Here is an 18346-nt window from a genome sequence, read left to right as displayed (position 1 = left end):
TGATCAATAAAGCGTTTGTATAAGTGGGCACTGATGTTGGTCAAGAAAGCCTCACATGATGTTCCAGTTCATTCCAGGACTGTTTAGCTGGGCTGGGCTCTATAGGGCTTTATGCAGGTTATGAGAGTTAAAAAAAAAAAAAAGTTTGTCCACATGTCTTTATAGACTTTGCTTTATGCACAGGGGCCTAGCCATGCTGGAAAAGGAATTGACCAATTGAAAGCAGCACTTGTGGGCTAGCGTGTTTTACAGCTGCACCACCCAAGCACCTTGATCCAGCTGAAGTTGGATGCACAAATGATGCACATTTTTGCTCTGTTGCAGATAGTGGATATCAATGTTGAGGACAACCCTGAAGAACAAAGACTAGAAAAGTACCACTTTGCTATGAGTGGCAAGTCGTTTGCCGTCATTACTGAGCACTTCCAGGACCTGCTGCCGAAGGTCAGAAACCTTAGAACTGTCATATTTTATAATTATTCTGTTAGTATAATTTTAGCTGGATTGTAGATTTTTGACTGAAACAGATTAAATGAAGTTGTTAACTTTTCAGCTATAGCTTTATTTACTATTAAGCTAAAGGTTTGTCTCTGTTTATTGCTGCATTGGTGTAGTTGGTCCTGCATGGAACTGTGTTTGCAAGGATGGCTCCGGACCAGAAAACCCAGTTGGTGGAAGCACTACAGAGCGTTGAGTGAGTCTTTTGAAACCAACACTCACAATGTTAATCAATGCTCATACGATTTCTAATGTGATGTGTAAAACATCCTGTCTAATTTTGGTCCTGTGTCTCTGCTTTGTTTAGTTACTTTGTTGGAATGTGTGGAGATGGTGCTAACGATTGTGGTGTAAGTTAATTTAATGTCTGTGTTTTCCTTTGTGTATTAAACTAGGAATCTTATAAATGTACGACATGTAATTGTTATAAAGCAGCAGTATGTCCTAACTAACTAAACCATCCTTTCTTTCCAGGCTCTGAAGAGAGCTCATGGTGGCATCTCTCTCTCTGAGCTGGAGGCTTCAGTGGCATCTCCTTTCACCTCCAGAACTCCCAACATCTCCTGTGTGCCCAATCTCATTAGGTAACACACTCTAGCATTGAAGCACAGCTCACCTGGAACAGAAAACGGCCTTTCTTAAACTGTTTATGCAAAGTTTGAAGCATACAATTGTCCAAAAAGTCTTGGTATGCTGAAGTATTAAGATTTTCCTTCAGTGTAGCTAAAGGTCCTAGACCAACCCCTGAAAAAGAACCTCAAAGCATTATCCTTCTTCCACCATACTTTGGCACAGTGTAGCCAGACAAGTACTGTTTTTCTGGCCAGATAGAAGTGTGATTGGTAACTCCACAGAACACATTTTTACTGCTCCAAAGTCCAGTAATGGCATGCTTTTTGCCACTTCATTCAGCGATTGCCATTGTGCTTGATCATGTATGGCTTTGCAAGTAGCTGCTCAGCCATGAGAACCCATATAAACCCATATTGTTTAAATCTCTCCTCTGGATACTGCAATTAAAAAGCCTGGTCAATGGCAGAGAACATGTTTTATAATTTTCACTGGGTACTCCAGGTGGATTCTTTCTGCCTGCCAGGAACGTAGAGAAGGTAAGTTGGCTGCTCTAGGGTGGGTGTGTGATGTCCAGCAATGAATTGCTGCTTTGTTCAGTGTGTGTTCTTGCACTGGGTCTACTGACCAGGATCCCTGTTTTACTGTTAATCATCGTAAGAGCAAACCCAAACATAAATGATTTCTAAACATTCATAACTGGTTTTTTTACAGGGAAGGCCGAGCAGCTCTCATCACGTCTTTCTGCGTTTTCAAGTTCATGGCTCTCTACAGCATAATCCAGTACATCAGTGTCACTCTGCTCTACTATGTAAGATTCCAAACATCTGCAAAACAGCAAGACCCAAATCATGCTCATTTATAACTACATTTATGCTTAACCCAAATGTGTAGATGTGTCGTCCTTAGCCACTAAATTTAAAACATTTTAAAATAATAAGTGCGACTTTTTAATCAGATTGAACCTGATTTACAAAAATTCTGTTTTCAGATCCTCAGCAACTTGGGAGACTTCCAGTTCCTCTTCATTGACATTGCCATCATCCTTGTTATAGTGTTTACCAGTAAGTTTCATTTTAATAAATCAATGATTTTGGAATCAGTTCTAAATGACACGTTTTGACTTTAATAGGCTCTATGCACGCAAGCTCTGTGACGCGTTTCCGTTTAGCGTTAGTCGGACAGTCTAGCTTCCGGTTTGTTATAAACACCGGCAAATTTCTAACCACAACGTGTCGTATAGCGGCGAATATACAGAGTTTGAGTTCTAAAATTAGTAAGAAGGTTTTGTGTTTTCAAAAACAAGATCGGGGTGGATCGGTACATTCTCAGGGTTCATGTTGAACGCTGCATCCGACGGGTTAAAAAGAATAAGTTGTTCGACACAGTGATCGCTATCTGGGAGCATAAATCAGCTGTTTACTGTATCGTGAGATTGGACCACTTGTCAAGGGATGGAGCTAAACATTCGTTTTTGACTGCAATTTTTTAAAGAACGTGCACATTTAAATATTGTGTATATATATATATTATAGTTTATACTCTGTTTTTAAACAAAAGCATAAAAAGCCTCTTCATTATGTAAACATACCTCTTATGTCTACACTCTTTGATTATTTTATTAGTTCTACAATTACAGACTGTAGTTCATTTGTTTCTTTCTATACTGTGTTAGCCTCCTTTCTGATGACCAGGACCCCCACAGAGCAGGTATTATTTAGGTGGTGGATGATTCTCAGCACTGCAGTGACACTGACATGGTGGTGGTGTGTTAGTGTGTGTTGTGCTGGTATGAGTGGATCAGACACAGCAGCGCTGCTGGAGTTTTTAAACACCGTGTCCACTCACTGTCCACTCTATTAAACACTCCTACCTTGTTGGTCCACCTTGTAGGCATAAAGTCAGAGACGATCACTCATCTATTGCTGCTGTTTCAATTGGTCATCTTCTAGACCTTCATCAGTGGTCACAGGACGCTGCCCACGGGGCCTTGTTGGCTGGATATTTTTGGTTGGTGGACAATTCTCAGTCCAGCAGTGACAGTGAGGTGTTTAAAAACTGCAGCAGTGCTGCTGTGTCTGATCCACTCATACCAGCACAACACACACTAACACACCACCACCATGTCAGTGTCACTGCAGTGCTGAGAATCATCCACCACCTATATAATACCTGCTCTGTGGGGGTCCTGGGAGAGTCATTGAAGAACAGCATGAAAGGGGGCTAACAAAGCATATAGAGAAACAGATGGACTACAGTCAGTAATTGTAGAACTACAAAGTGCTTCTATATTGAGTGTGTAAAACAGTTTTTGCTGTTTATTACGTTTTGTGAATCTGGCAGTTGTTTAACATTCATTTCATAATGAATAGACCACTTGAATGGCGTTAAAAAGACTTGAAATAAAATCTTTTTACATTTAACTTCAAATGGACGTTTTTTTTTCTCTTTTGTTACGCGATACAAGGTTTTGAACTGAACAGCATATATATTTGATACCCCATTGCTGCCAGCTTGACACTGATAAATTCTGTAATGACTTTAATTCTTGATAACCTGCTGTAATAAACATAAGAATAAAAAAATCAAAGTTCCTCCTCGCATTTACAACAAATATGTTTTTGGAGAAAGACATGTTAATACTGTAACATCAAATAAATCAATTGACAGGAAATTTATTATGGTCTGACATATAACATTTGATAATGAATAAAAGATAACTCATTCATATATTGGTGAACAAAACTTTTTACACTTAATCAAAAGATTGAGGGTAAATTGCTAATATATCCAGTCAGATATGTTTAGTTTGTTTTATGTTTTATTAGGATTTTAACATCATGTTTTACACTTTGGTTACATTCATGACAGAAATGGTAGTTTCTCATTACACAAGATTCATCAGTTCAAGTTTTAATATCAAACAGTTACAGACAATTTTGTATCTCCAATTCACCTCACTTGCACGTCTATGGACTGTGGGAGGAAACAGGAGCTGCCGGAGGAAACCCATGCAGATACAGGGAGAACATGCAAACCTCACACAAAGAACCCGGACCACTCCACCTGGGAATTGAACATACATACATTATATACAGGGGTTGGACAATGAAACTGAAACACCTGTCATTTTATTGTGGGAGGTTTCATGGCTAAATTGGACCAGTCTGGTGGCCAATCTTCATTAATTGCACATTGCACCAGTAAGAGCAGAGTGTGAAGGTTCAATTAGTGCAGGGTAAGAGCACAGTTTTGCTCAAAATATTGCAATGCACACAACATTATGGGTGACATACCAGAGTTCAAAAGAGGACAAATTGTTGGTGCACGTCTTGCTGGCGCATCTGTGACCAAGACAGCAAGTCTTTGTGATGTATCAAGAGCCACGGTATCCAGGGTAATGTCAGCATACCACCAAGAAGGACAAACCACATCCAACAGGATTAACTGTGGACGCAAGAGGAAGCTGTCTGAAAGGGATGTTCGGGTGCTAACCCGGATTGTATCCAAAAAACATAAAACCACGGCTGCCCAAATCACGGCAGAATTAAATGTGCACCTCGACTCTCCTGTTTCCACCAGAACTGTCCGTCGGGAGCTCCACAGGGTCAATATACACGGCCGGGCTGCTATAGCCAAACCTTTGGTCACTCGTGCCGATGCCAAACGTCGGTTTCAATGGTGCAAGGAGCGCAAATCTTGGGCTGTGGACAATGTGAAACATGTATTGTTCTCTGATGAGTCCACCTTTACTGTTTTCCCCACATCCGGGAGAGTTAAGGTGTGGAGAAGCCCCAAAGAAGCGTACCACCCAGACTGTTGCATGCCCAGAGTGAAGCATGGGGGTGGATCAGTGATGGTTTGGGCTGCCATATCATGGCATTCCCTTGGCCCAATACTTGTGCTAGATGGGCGCGTCACTGCCAAGGACTACCGAACCATTCTGGAGGACCATGTGCATCCAATGGCGGTGCCGTGTATCAGGATGACAATGCACCAATACACACAGCAAGACTGGTGAAAGATTGGTTTGATGAACATGAAAGTGAAGTTGAACATCTCCCATGGCCTGCACAGTCACCAGATCTAAATATTATTGAGCCACTTTGGGGTGTTTTGGAGAAGCGAGTCGGGAAACGTTTTCCTCCACCAGCATCACGTAGTGACCTGGCCACTATCCTGCAAGAAGAATGGCTTAAAATCCCTCTGACGACTGTGCAGGACTTGTATATGTCATTTCCAAGACGAATTGACGCTGTATTGGCCGCAAAAGGAGGCCCTACACCATACTAATAAATTATTGTGGTCTAAAACCAGGTGTTTCAGTTATTTTGTCCAACCCCTGTATATATATATATATATATATATATATATATATATATATATATATATATATATATATATATATATATATATATACATATATATATATATATATATATATATATATATATATATATATTAGGGCTGTCTTTAATCGCGTTGATTAACGCGTTAAAATTTTCATCGCGATTAAAAAAAATTATTGCAATTACAATTTTTAATCTAACTATTTTATTTGGCTGTTTGTGCCACATACATATGTGTGTCTGTGGTAATTAACTGTATTTCAAATGAATTAGGATGTAAAGCGCATGAACTGTACACGGAACTTTACAAACACTGCTGTTAAATGGAACATAATATACTGTATAAAGCAGGCAGGTCCGCGATCCGGTTTTATACGGCCCGCATCTTCTGTCTTAAATTGTTCAAACAGAAAAAGTAATAAATTATCGTTGCTGTCCGATGAAAAACTACTTGTAGCGGTTTTCACTTTTTTTACGTGTTGATGATGAGATGAATGAGAAGTAAAACTCTATGTGATGTTTCATCTCTACAGTGTGGGTAAAAGTGAGGGTATGGTTGGTGCACCTGTTTTCAGTGTCAGGGTTATGAACAGGAAAAGATCCTCACTTTTGTCAGATAATGTGCTTTCTAAAATGAATTTAGAATTAATAATTTTATCATATTTTATGAATTTGTATTGGTAAACATGTTCTTGCAATAAAAATGTGCATAACTGTTCAAACTTTGCTTAATTATTAGTTTGCGATTAATTGAGATTAATCGCGATTAATTTTGTTCTTTAATCGCGATTAACCTCGATTAAAATTTTTAATCTTGTTAGCCCTAATATATGAATATATTGTTGTTTGAACATCATTAATACATGGGATTTGACACTATCTATCTTAAAGCTTGCCTAACCTGGCACTGTGCAAGTAGAAGATACATAACAATGAAATTTTAATGGTATGCTTCAAAGCTAACTAAAACATGAATCTTAATACTGGTCTGTCAAGCTAGATGTAGTGTTTGTCTAGTCTAGCAAAACAACCACTAACCAGTTTACAACTAGCCTACTTGCATGGTTCTAAGGAAATGTTTGCCAACGTACTTACCTTCATATTTGTCAATGTCGCTGGAGTTGTACATTTAAAATCCTTTTTCCCGCTTGTTAGAAGAAGCAGTACAAACCATGCGTCGGTCGGTCTAAATCGTTCACTGTCCGACGAGGTTAATCTTGAAGACAACAAGTGTAAAAGAGAGCCATGGCTAACGTTATCTGCTTGTTGATGACCGGCGAATGAATACCGGAAATTGATCTGCCAGTATACGAGAACCCGGAAAGACAGTCGTGCATAGAGCCTATTGTGGCGGCACAGTGGCTTGGTGGGTAGCACTGTAGCTTCACAGCAAGAAGGTCCTGGGTTCGATTCCAAAGTGGAGAGTCCTTTCTGTGTGGAGTTTGCATGTTCTTTCCTTGTCTGCATGGGTTTCCTCCCACAGTCCAAAAACATTCAAGTTTGGTCAATTGGAGATTAAATTGCCTGTAATGGTGTTTTGACACTGACTTTAAACTTCATGTGTAATCTGTAACTTCCTGTCCTGTCATTAATGTAACCAAGGTGTAAAACATGATGTTAAAGTCCTAATAAACAAACACATCATTGTATATTTATTAATGTTTTCTTTTACTTTTTCTTAGTGAGTCTAAATCCTGCCTGGAACGAGCTGGTCCCTCGGCGCCCCCCCTCAGGTTTGATCTCGGGGCCTCTGCTCTTCTCTGTACTCACTCAGATCCTCATCTGCCTGGGCTTTCAGACCCTTGCATTCCTGATGGTTCATAACCAGAGCTGGTATGAGCAGTGGACGCCCATGTCAGAGTGAGTTTTCTCCTGTGCCCTTCATCGTAACCTCATTATCACATACATTTACATGCTTTCAGGTCACTTGTCAAAAATTTAATGTTTCTTTTTTTCTTTGACTTTCAGTGCCTGCAATATCTCCACCCATAGCAGTGTCATGGATAACTCCACACATGTTGATGATCACAATATCAAGAACTATGAGAACACTACCTTGTTCTATGTGTCCTCTTTCCAGTACCTCATCGTTGCCATTGTCTTCTCCAAGGGCAAACCCTTCCGTCAGCCCAGTTACAAAAACTGTAAGTCATATGACAGCATATGAAACCACACACTAGTTCTGGTCATTGTAATGACAGTTTTTATAATGTGTCATGGTATAAAGCTTTTGTCACATGTTCTAAAACTGTCCTGGCAGTTACATATACTAGTAACAACACTCATATTACCCAACATTATGACTGCATATGATGGTTTTATCAGTGTCAAAATGCATGATTTAGGTAAACTATTACCTAATTAAATATAGATTATTGAATGACAAGCATTGCATTTGTAAGACATTTGTAATAAGTTTTTTTTTTTTTTTTCAACTCAAAACAGTGTGAACAGTGATTCAAAGCATATTCAGTTATATGTATTCTTTTTTCCCCAAACATAAGTGTTCTCAACTTTCCTGGCCTTTTCTTTAAACCTATAATTACTATCCATTATACATAAATACACTGCCTTGGCCTGTTGCAATGCCAACTGACGAAAAGTTTATAAACCAATGCTGTACCGGCATGTCATTTAATAGATTATTAAAATTTCATAGAATAATCTGGTTCTGTTTCTATTCACAGGGCCGTTTATGTTGTCTGCACTCGTCCTCTATGTCTTCCTGTTGTGTATCTTTCTCGTCCCTGTCCCTGCCATTGACGAGGCTTTAGAGGTAAGCATGTTGTGAGTCTTTTCTCTTCACAGATATAGTTTACACTTACACTGTTCTGGTGCACATTCAGGAAACCAGTCAATCTTTTTATGAACTGAATCTTGTTTTCTGTTCCTATATTTTTCCTGTCATAGGAATAATCAGATATTTCATATATATATCCCATATTGATTAATTTTAATTAAAAACAACACAAGAATGTGAATTAGTTCATTAATTTTGTATATGTGAAATATTGGTTTATTGTTTATGAATGAATTGCATTTAATGGCCCACTGTGTTAATCTGCAACTTTTCAAAATGCAGAATACTCCAAAGGGCATATGTGCCGGGAAAAGTGTTTATACTGGTTTATAAACTAATGCAAACCATAATTTGTATCCATTCTCAGGTTTTCAAGGTTTTGTTTTAACTTTTGTGAAAAGATAGGGCAGTTTTTTTTTCCTTGGACCCCTAAAACCCCCATGCTGGAACTGAAAAGTGCCTGACACAAACTTTTGCTACAAAGTATAATTTATAATTTATTACATTTAAATACCTATTGGCAATGGTTGTGGCCGAAGTCAATAATTAGCATGGGTGTCCACATATTTCTAGTCATTATTGCATCTTATTATTTATTGCTTGCTATTAGTGTGTGTTATATAATCATCATATACTCTTGCAGATCGTGTGTGTTCCTTTCCAGTGGCGTATTACATTGATAATTTTAATTGGGATTAATGCTGCTGTGTCTGTCTTGGTGGAGGTAAGTGAGTCGCATCAAATTTGTGTATAACGTTTGTAGATATTTATTTGCAGCAATTGTTTTAGTCAGTAGAGTAAAAAAGTCATTATTGTTGGACATAATGTATCAGTTAGTGTGTTTTATTGATTAGATCAGTAGTTTATGTGAAGTGCTAGCTAATGTACAGGGGTTGGTCAAAATAACTGAAACACCTGTCATTTTAGTGTGGGAGGTTTCATGGCTAAATTGGACCAGTCTGGTGGCCAATCTTCATTAATTGCACATTGCACCAGTAAGAGCAGAGTATGAAGGTTCAATTAGCAGGGTAAGAGCACAGTTTTGCTCAAAATATTGCAATGCACACAACATTATGGGTGACATACCAGAGTTCAAAAGAGGACAAATTGTTGGTGCACGTCTTGCTGGCACATCTGTGACCAAGACAGCAAGTCTTTGTGATGTATCAAGAGCCACGGTATCCAGGGTAATGTCAGCATACCACCAAGAAGGACAAACCACATCCAACAGGATTAACTGTGGACGCAAGAGGAAGCTGTCTGAAAGGGATGTTCGGGTGCTAACCCGGATTGTATCCAAAAAACATAAAACCACGGCTGCCCAAATCACGGCAGAATTAAATGTGCACCTCAACTCTCCTGTTTCCACCAGAACTGTCCGTCGGGAGCTCCACAGGTTCAATATACACGGCCGGGCTGCTATAGCCAAACCTTTGGTCACTCGTGCCAATGCCAAACGTCGGTTTCAATGGTGCAAGGAGCGCAAATCTTGGGCTGTGGACAATGTGAAACATGTATTGTTCTCTGATGAGTCCACCTTTACTGTTTTCCCCACATCCGGGAGAGTTACGGTGTGGAGAAGCCCCAAAGAAGCGTACCACCCAGACTGTTGCATGCCCAGAGTGAAGCATGGGGGTGGATCAGTGATGGTTTGGGCTGCCATATCATGGCATTCCCTTGGCCCAATACTTGTGCTAGATGGGCGCGTCACTGCCAAGGACTACCGAACCATTCTGGAGGACCATGTGCATCCAATGGTTCAAACATTGTATCCTGAAGGCGGTGCCGTGTATCAGGATGACAATGCACCAATACACACAGCAAGACTGGTGAAAGATTGGTTTGATGAACATGAAAGTGAAGTTGAACATCTCCCATGGCCTGCACAGTCACCAGATCTAAATATTATTGAGCCACTTTGGGGTGTTTTGGAGAAGCGAGTCAGGAAACGTTTTCCTCCACCAGCATCACGTAGTGACCTGGCCACTATCCTGCAAGAAGAATGGCTTAAAATCCCTCTGACCACTGTGCAGGACTTGTATATGTCATTTCCAAGACGAATTGACGCTGTATTGGCCGCAAAAGGAGGCCCTACACCATACTAATAAATTATTGTGGTCTAAAACCAGGTGTTTCAGTTATTTTGTCCAACCCCTGTATTTGCTCAGTATTAGGATTTTAGGGTTAAATGTTCTGTATAGGCTGTAACCCAATTAAAGCATCCAAGTCATATTGACCCACACCATACGTAATAAAATGCTTGTATGTATAATTTTTAAACGTTTATAAACAGATTTATGAAGCACATCGTGTGATCATGTTCACCTCCAGATGGCTTTGATTGCCCTTAAATCCCACAATTCAGACAATATAAAAGCAATATAAATACAATATAAAAGCCTCAGTTAACATTTAAATCCTTTTTATTTGCATAATTTGCATCTTCCTGTAGTGACATTATCTGTGAGCTCCCTACCCTAGAACCTACTGAGCCGATGACCTGTCTGTTATTCACCGTTTCAGCTTCTGCAACCACTATTTTTCAGCCAATCTGCACCAGAGATTAGCTCATGTTGACGAATCATATAATTAGTCTCCTCAGTGGGACCACAATCAGTAATTCTGATAAGTCCTGTAACTGATGAATGTGCCAAATTCACACAACAGATGAATCACTTTCCCCCACCTCTGTTGTCCACTATTATTTTCTTGTATCTTTCTCTCATTACTAATGCACAGCTAAAATCACTCCCCTCTGAGTAGGTTTTTTATCTAGTTTTAAACTCGTAATTGAAATCTTTTGAAAGTGATCAGCAGCTCTCTTCGTTCTTTCCGACCCACTACAATATTCCATAGACCTTCGTCCTTGACGTCGTCTTATGGAAGCTTGTGTTCAGCAGAGACAAGCAAGGCAGCTATGGTGTCCCTGCTGCCGCCCTGCCACCACAGGTTGGGAATTCTGACAATTCTGTTCACCGTTGCTTTTTTCATATCGTACTCTCTCGTTTTTTTTTTTTTTATTATTATTTTTTACTTTCTCCTTTTTGCTGCTTCTTCTACTCTAGTGTTTTTCTTTCTTTTTATATTTTACCCAACTCTTTCCTCTGCACTCTCTCTGTGGCCTTGTTTGTAATATTTGACTTGTGCATGTGCATATGATTTCTCTAATCGCTACTCTGACGCCCCCTAGTGGGCATCTCCTGAGGTGGAGGTTACGATTACTCCACGGTCCTTCCTTTCCTCCCTCTAATACTTCCTTTGTAGTTTATTAGTGCAATAAGCAACCTCTGCATGTACCTCTAAAGCTTTCCTTCTTTTAAAACTCCATGTGTCCTGGTTCGACTGCCTTCCTCCCCCAAAAACAGGCTTAAGGGAAACTGTTTAAACATTGTGCTTTGTAATAATATATGCTGGGGTCAGTATTGGCTTTAATGTGTAACAGTGAGTGTGTTTGCATGTATAGAGGTCAGATTTGTCCAATAAACAAATGACTGTTTGCGTGCCCTTCAGTAAACTGGGCGCTACATGAGTTAGTAATCACGTCTCTGTCTAAATACATAAATGTGAAGCTTTGAAACATATATTTAAGTGTTATAAATGCAAAAACTGTCAGCACATGCATTCGATCTTTGCGTAAGCACATTTTCTTTGAATTTGGGAGTGTTGTTGCTCTATGTAATTTGTTTACTAAGCATCTTAAGTTTGATTTGCAGTTTTTAGCTTTGCTTCATAAAAAATGTATGTAATGCATGTGTGTGAATGTACCATGCCTATCCATAAAGGTACACTTGCCAAAACCAGATCAAGGTATTGTAATTGTGCATGTAAATACACTCATCGGTTAGAAAATGGCAAATACTTTGAAAAACAATAAGGTTAGTATGGAACTTTGTTATATTGCTTTGTTAGTATTTCTCAGTGTTATTTAACTACTGTTAATATTTTGTTATTTTTAGCCATTTATGAACCATGTTTAATTATCCAGTTTAAACAATCAAATGAAAACATCTTTCCCCCTTGTTTTTTTTATTTTCCATATGTGTTGTGCATGTATGTGTGTAGGAAGGAACAGACTTGTGGGCATCCAAGCTCCTCTCGTGGCTGTGCTGTCAGAGGAGGAAGGTGCCCAAAGCACGTTACATGCATCTGGCCCAGGAACTGCGTGTGGACCCAGACTGGCCCCCCAAACCCAAAACCACAACAGAAGCCAAATGTCCACCACCCCCAGAAAATGGCTCTTATCAAATCATGCCTGCTTGCTAGCATCTCCTATTCTAACAGGATCCTTTTTGGAGAGCAAACTGCTTTCTGTAACTGATGATTTTTTTAATAAGAAATATGAAACGAATCAGCATTTCTTTCTGTTAAAATGAGTTTTAATTATAAATAAGGCTCATATCGTCAGTGTAAGCAGTTTCTCTCTCTTTTTTTGTGAGCTGCTTTATTTTTGTACTTGGATGGGCATCACAGGCTGGGAACTGTGTAATTTCTGCCCAGGGGCATGGTCTCTGTGACGTGCCCTAGGACCATAGTATTAACAAGAATTACCTTCGTTTTTAAACCGGTGTTGCCATTGTTTTAAGGTCCTGGATAGCCGAAGTGGAAAAGCGTTAGTGACTCCAGACTGAACCCACAAGCACTGTGCTGTTAGCTTAGCTACATGTATAATGTTGAATAGGATGCATGCTAAAGTTTTGGCTCCATCTGCATGTGGAGCCACATTGTACCAGCTTCAGCATACAGTATTTTTAGAGTCATTTTTTAAAACATGCAATCTGTTTCTTTTCATATTTCTTCCTATGGAAGAAGGGAGTTGTGTTTAAGTAGTGATGAACAGATAGCACTCTTTTACATGGGCATGGCTGATACCGTTGAGATCGAATTAGGCAGCGTCGGTTAGCAGTGCTAGCTTTAAGTGCCAGTCAGGGTAGACTGCTCTTATGAATATGACTGGTTCCCACTCAAGTTTTTTTATATTCTAATGAGGCAACTAGTATAGAGGCCAGTAGACAAAGATTCTATTATTTCTTGGGATGTTTGGGGGGATGATTTGATAGCGCTGCACTGGTCACAATTTTCCATATCCATAAAGCAAAGGAAAAAAGTAACAGCTTTATAACTGCTTATTTTGGCTCTAGTCACCATTACTCCATCTATGCCAGCAGAGATTAGTGGAAATAAATGAAGCATTTAATCATACTTTTTAATCAATTGGGGAAATGCATAAGTCAAAAGTCAGTCCCTTGTACACCATGAATAATGGAGGCATTTGATTTTGTGAACTTTTATAATAAGCATTTAGAGTAAATCACTAGATATTATATCAATCCACCGGAGTTCCCTCTGTTTCAGAATAAGTAAGTCTGGGCACTTGGATGGCGCAGTGGGAAAACACACTAGCCCACCAGTGGGTTGTCGTCTCACAGCAAGAAGGTCCTGGCTTCGATTCCCTGGTGGAGCGGTCCAGGTCCTTTCTGTGTGGAGTTTGCATGTTTTCCCCGTGTCTGTGTGGGTTTCCTCCGGAAACAAAACTGTCCATTACTGTGTTTAACATTAAACTTGTGCCCTTGTAATTAGCTGTTCTGTCATTAATTTAACCAAAGTGAATAAAACATGATGTTAAAATCTTAATAAGCCCACCAGTGCTGAGATCTTGAGCTCTCAGGTTTGAATTTCAGCTTTATCATTCAGACAGGCACACGGTTGACTGTTTGTGTGTGTGGGAGGGACAGTGGCTCAAACGGGGTTCCTTGTCGCTGGGGCAATTACAGCCTTCACAGTCACAGGGTGGCTGATCATGAATTGCATTGCTTGTCTCTCCACATGCAGTACTGAGCTCTCACCCACCCATAGCAAGTGAAAAGAAGCAATCGGCGGCTGTGTGCATGTTGAAGGGGGCATGTGACAGCCTTTGCCATTCTTGCCATTCTTCATGGGGTGAGAGAGAAGAGAGAAAGATGAGCTCCAATTGGCCATGACTGTATTGACTGAAAGGGGGAAAACAAGTAAATAGCAGATACAAAAGGGTAACGTAGGTTCACTTAAATTCAAGCTCACTTTTGGCTTATGCTTTCCAGTTTACCTTACTTAACCTGGTTTTTGCTTCAATAACAGTTCCTCAGAGATTCACATGAAACAGACCTTTAAAAAATATTGTGACGTTTCTGGTTTGTTAGGGAGCAGTGGTATTGTATTAAAAGCTAGTACTGTTAAAACTGTTTTTGTAATTAAATTAAGTGCATTTATATTTGTCAAACAGAGTGTACATGGAGCATTGCAACTGCTTTACAGCTCTAGATTATTAAACACTGTTTAGTATGGCAGCCCTTGCTCAGTGGCAGTGCTAACTCTGTGTTTAAGGTATATCGGAAAGTGGTTGGTTAGCACTGTAGCAGGACCCTTAATACTTAATTTAATGTACATATCAGTTGTACAAAGCAAGACAAAACCACCTCTGTTTTGGTAAATGTAATTGAAGTTCTGCACTGTTTAACACTGCATTTTGAATGGCTTCGTTCTAAACCAGAGGCTGCATCCCAAATTACGCACAACTACATAGTATGTCAGAATAGTAATACTTTTGATATATTAGTATACAAACTAGTATACTATTTTGCCCTGCTCATTTGAAGACTTTGAAGCATAAACCAGGCTTTACACTTTTTTGTTAGATACTGTATGCAGTTAATGGTACTTTCTTTAAAAAGCAGTTTTTTTTTCTTCAGCTCTTTAAATTTGGTATATATCTTTTTTTTGTTGTAATAAATTAGACATATCAACAAGTACACATTTTGTGTTTAATCTATGTTTAGCTTACAAAGACTTATTGCTACAAAGTAATACGAAATACAAAGGATGCTTTCATGCCATCAGGTATTGATGCAGTTTCAGTAATGTTATCATTTTTTGTTGTTTACACTGTCTTTGGGATGGTATATTGCCAAATTCTCTTAACCAAGAACCAACAGTCGTTAGTTGGTTAACCAAAACTAATAAACACAATTTTATTATCAGCACAATTTCAGCATTTACACAGTGCACTTTTTAAGTAGTCTGATGTGGCTATTATTTTTTAAGTTTAATAGGCTAACCTTGTTTAAACTGATAGAACCAGATGCAGCATGTTATAAAATTATTTCCAGTATGCAACCAGCATTATCTAATATAACACGATTGTCATTGTCCAGCCGTATCATCAATGTATTTATGTGCAGGGTAACTTTATTACAATCTGTTAGACCAGAAGCTGATGTGTGAATATTGTTGCTAATACATGCATGTAAAGGAGAATCAGATTCTTTCTGGAATTCTGGATGTTTTCACATTTATACTTTTGTGCCTGACCTGAGTGTTTTTGTATTTTGTTGGAGTTTGCTTTAAGTGAGCTCAGGTGCAAACTGCAATATGTATGAAAGCGAACAGGAGCCAAATCCATAATAATGGGGTCGTTCAAAGGTGTTATGTTACCTTGCTTTTTACAGCAGTGGGAACCGTTTTACAGTGGACTAATCACTGGCTGGTAAATGTGAAATGAACTAACAGTTTTAATGTATATCATTGATTTGGATTAATTGTGACCATCCCTAGTATAATTGAAAATGTTTGTATTATTTAATGGCTATTAAAAAATGAAATACATTTTTGTAAAGAATTAAGAAAAAGAATATTTAGTAGCAGTCTTTAAACCCTTGATGCAATGTATGTATTTTGCTTTGAAAAGTACCTGAATGCAACTAAATACTTGAAACAAAGTTGTATTATTTTAGCTGAACTAAAACAGTTAAGCCCAGATCAGCCATTTTAATGACTCAAAAAAGTTCGATATTTTAATACTGATTCATGTTTGTAGGCCTTTTCTCTTTGTGTAGCTGTGTGAAATGTACTTTTATTTATGCTTGTTTAAACTTGCTTTAAATTTGTCTATATTTTGTGTTTCGGGCCTTGATTTCTGTTATTTTGCTTCTATCTAAAGAAGGGCTGTAGCTTTACAAATTTCTCTTATTTTGGTACTATTTGAATTTAAATAATCATGTGACACTGTCTGCATTTGTTATGTCTGCATCTGTGTTTGTATCACCTTGTGTTACACTGTTTGTCAACGTTGTTAGTGCGAATGTTATGTAGGGCATTTCTGCAAAGAAGGTTTGCTATTTATTGTACTGTAATTGGATATAAATGAATGATCAGCTTTTAAAAAAGGCAAACTCTAAATGTGTCATTTTCTTCTTATTATTTAATTTCCATGGGACCATAAATAAGTGATTCCACTGGATCTGACCTGCATAAAGGACAATCACATGTGTGCTTTGTCCATTTTATACATGCAAGCAGTGTTTTTGCCATTAAGAGGAATTATTAAAAATTATTCTTCTATTTGATTGTTTTTCTTTTTTTATTTTAATCGGTGTATGTATAAAGGCTCGTTGTTTAAGGGTCGATCCTCCATGTCTAAACCAGGGGCCGTATTAAGGAAAAATCTTATCTTGCTTCTAAAGTTGAGAGTTAAATTACAGGAATTTAATGAAAAGTTTTTTATTTAACTATTATGTTGGGTCTTCAAAGAAGTGGTAGGTTCTGAAATTTGATTTTAAAATATGCATACTTTATAAAAATAAAAAAAAATCTTAAACCAAGTCCAGCAGACATCACTTCTTGCATTAGTATCTAAACTTGCTATATGTTGTTTCCTCTATTTATTGGAATTTGCTTTTAACTAAATGCTTCTTGTTATTAGAACCTTATTACAATGTTAGGAATAAACTGTTCATGGCATTCAACCACTCCTAGTAAGATGGGAGTTCTCTGGACTTCCCACAGTCCTGTTTTTAGTTGGGGTTGGATTTAAAATAATAATATGACTGGCGCACACATTTTTTAACACACACAAGTTTTAAGATTTTTTTTTTTAAATACAGCCCCTGAGACATTTTTTTTGCTTTGTTAAGCCTGCACCTTTATGCTGAAATCATACAAGACTTTTAAAACCGTAATACAGTTTAACTAGGTCCTTTTTTCAAAATTCCACATCAGTTGTATGCTGAAATGCATTGTTTTACTAAGATGGTACACATAACAATTTTTTTTTTTTTTTCTTTTTAAATTTCCTGTAATGCTGTGATCAGTTTACGAAAGTATACACTGATATCAGTGTCTCCTTCAATTAGTTTTGTAGTCAAGCATCGCTCAGATCATTGTCTAATACAGTTGGATGTGCTAAAAAAGACTTGATGTTATTACTATTAATGTTATTATAAACAAAGATGATCATCATTTGGATTAGGTGGTTTAATTTCCTCAGGGAAATAAGTTTAGATTTGTTATAAATAAATAATTGACACTGAATGAAAAGGTGCCAAAGTGGGTCAGTATTTTGGGCATCATGTCTACCAATTACATGTATGATCCATGCATGTAAGAAGTTCAAACTCATTTTGTAAATAAATTGTAAATGGCACCTTTTTATGACCTGTTTTTTTTATATTTATTTTATAAACATTTGAGACTTTTTTGACCTTTATTGTTTTTAAAATAAATTAAAAATTCAGTTTGCTCTTTTATCAGCTTATTTACTTTAATAGTAATGCAATTAAAGAAATGGTGAACAAAAATATTTGGATTTGGTTATTATGTTGATGAGTCTTTTTTTTTAAGATGAGGACATCTGAACATAAGCTTGTAAAGCTATTCCAAAACCGTGAGCTATATTATCCACTCCGCAGGGAATGCTTTCCATAAGATATTGCAGTGTGTCTCTGTGAATTTGTGCCTATTTAATTACAGGAGAAATTGTGAAGTTGGGCTTTTAGATAAGATTTCAGAGGTCACATCAAATTTTAAAAGTTATAAGTTCAACACAATGTCATTGATGCAAAGTACATTAATAGTGTGCTAAAAGCTTCTTCTTGTGGTAAAACATCTGCCTTTTAAGCATGAGTGACCCAGTTGCTTTATAAAAACTGTTTTAGTATTAAGAGGTTTCAAGAAATTATTATTTGCAGTATTTTATTTCATCACACTATCAAACAGAGGGTTCCTTGATGCAGAAACTTTAAAAACTTCTTTGTTAAGTGGCTGAATCAGGATATAGTAATGAAATTAATTGATGCCTACAAAGCAGAATAACTATAAA

The 18346-nt window shown here is 37.9% G+C and overlaps 1 protein-coding gene across 6 annotated transcripts in view; it reads left to right on the top strand.

Annotated features, from left to right (window-relative positions):
• The window catches only part of atp13a3 (ATPase 13A3), a 47851-nt gene extending 30089 nt beyond the window's left edge, over positions 1-17762 (top strand). For 2 of the 6 annotated variants that reach the window (XM_063012471.1, XM_063012470.1), the window contains exons 23-34: positions 325-444; positions 615-694; positions 806-848; positions 973-1082; positions 1783-1879; positions 2060-2132; positions 7100-7277; positions 7386-7561; positions 8105-8193; positions 8861-8941; positions 11074-11166; positions 12280-17762. In XM_063012471.1, coding sequence (XP_062868541.1) covers positions 325-444; positions 615-694; positions 806-848; positions 973-1082; positions 1783-1879; positions 2060-2132; positions 7100-7277; positions 7386-7561; positions 8105-8193; positions 8861-8941; positions 11074-11166; positions 12280-12480 — 1341 coding nt within the window. In that variant the 3' untranslated portion in view covers positions 12481-17762. Of the gene's footprint in view, positions 1-324; positions 445-614; positions 695-805; positions 849-972; positions 1083-1782; positions 1880-2059; positions 2133-7099; positions 7278-7385; positions 7562-8104; positions 8194-8860; positions 8942-11073 lie in introns of all 6 variants that reach the window. The other 4 variants (XM_063012474.1, XM_063012472.1, XM_063012468.1 and 1 more) reach the window with 2 other exon arrangements.
• The last annotated feature ends 584 nt before the right edge of the window (positions 17763-18346 follow it).

The sequence above is a fragment of the Trichomycterus rosablanca genome, chromosome 17 (genome assembly GCF_030014385.1).
Source record: "Trichomycterus rosablanca isolate fTriRos1 chromosome 17, fTriRos1.hap1, whole genome shotgun sequence".
NCBI lineage: Eukaryota > Metazoa > Chordata > Actinopteri > Siluriformes > Trichomycteridae > Trichomycterus > Trichomycterus rosablanca.
Note: the sequence above shows the minus strand (reverse complement) of the source record. Positions and strands in the feature narration are given on the sequence as shown.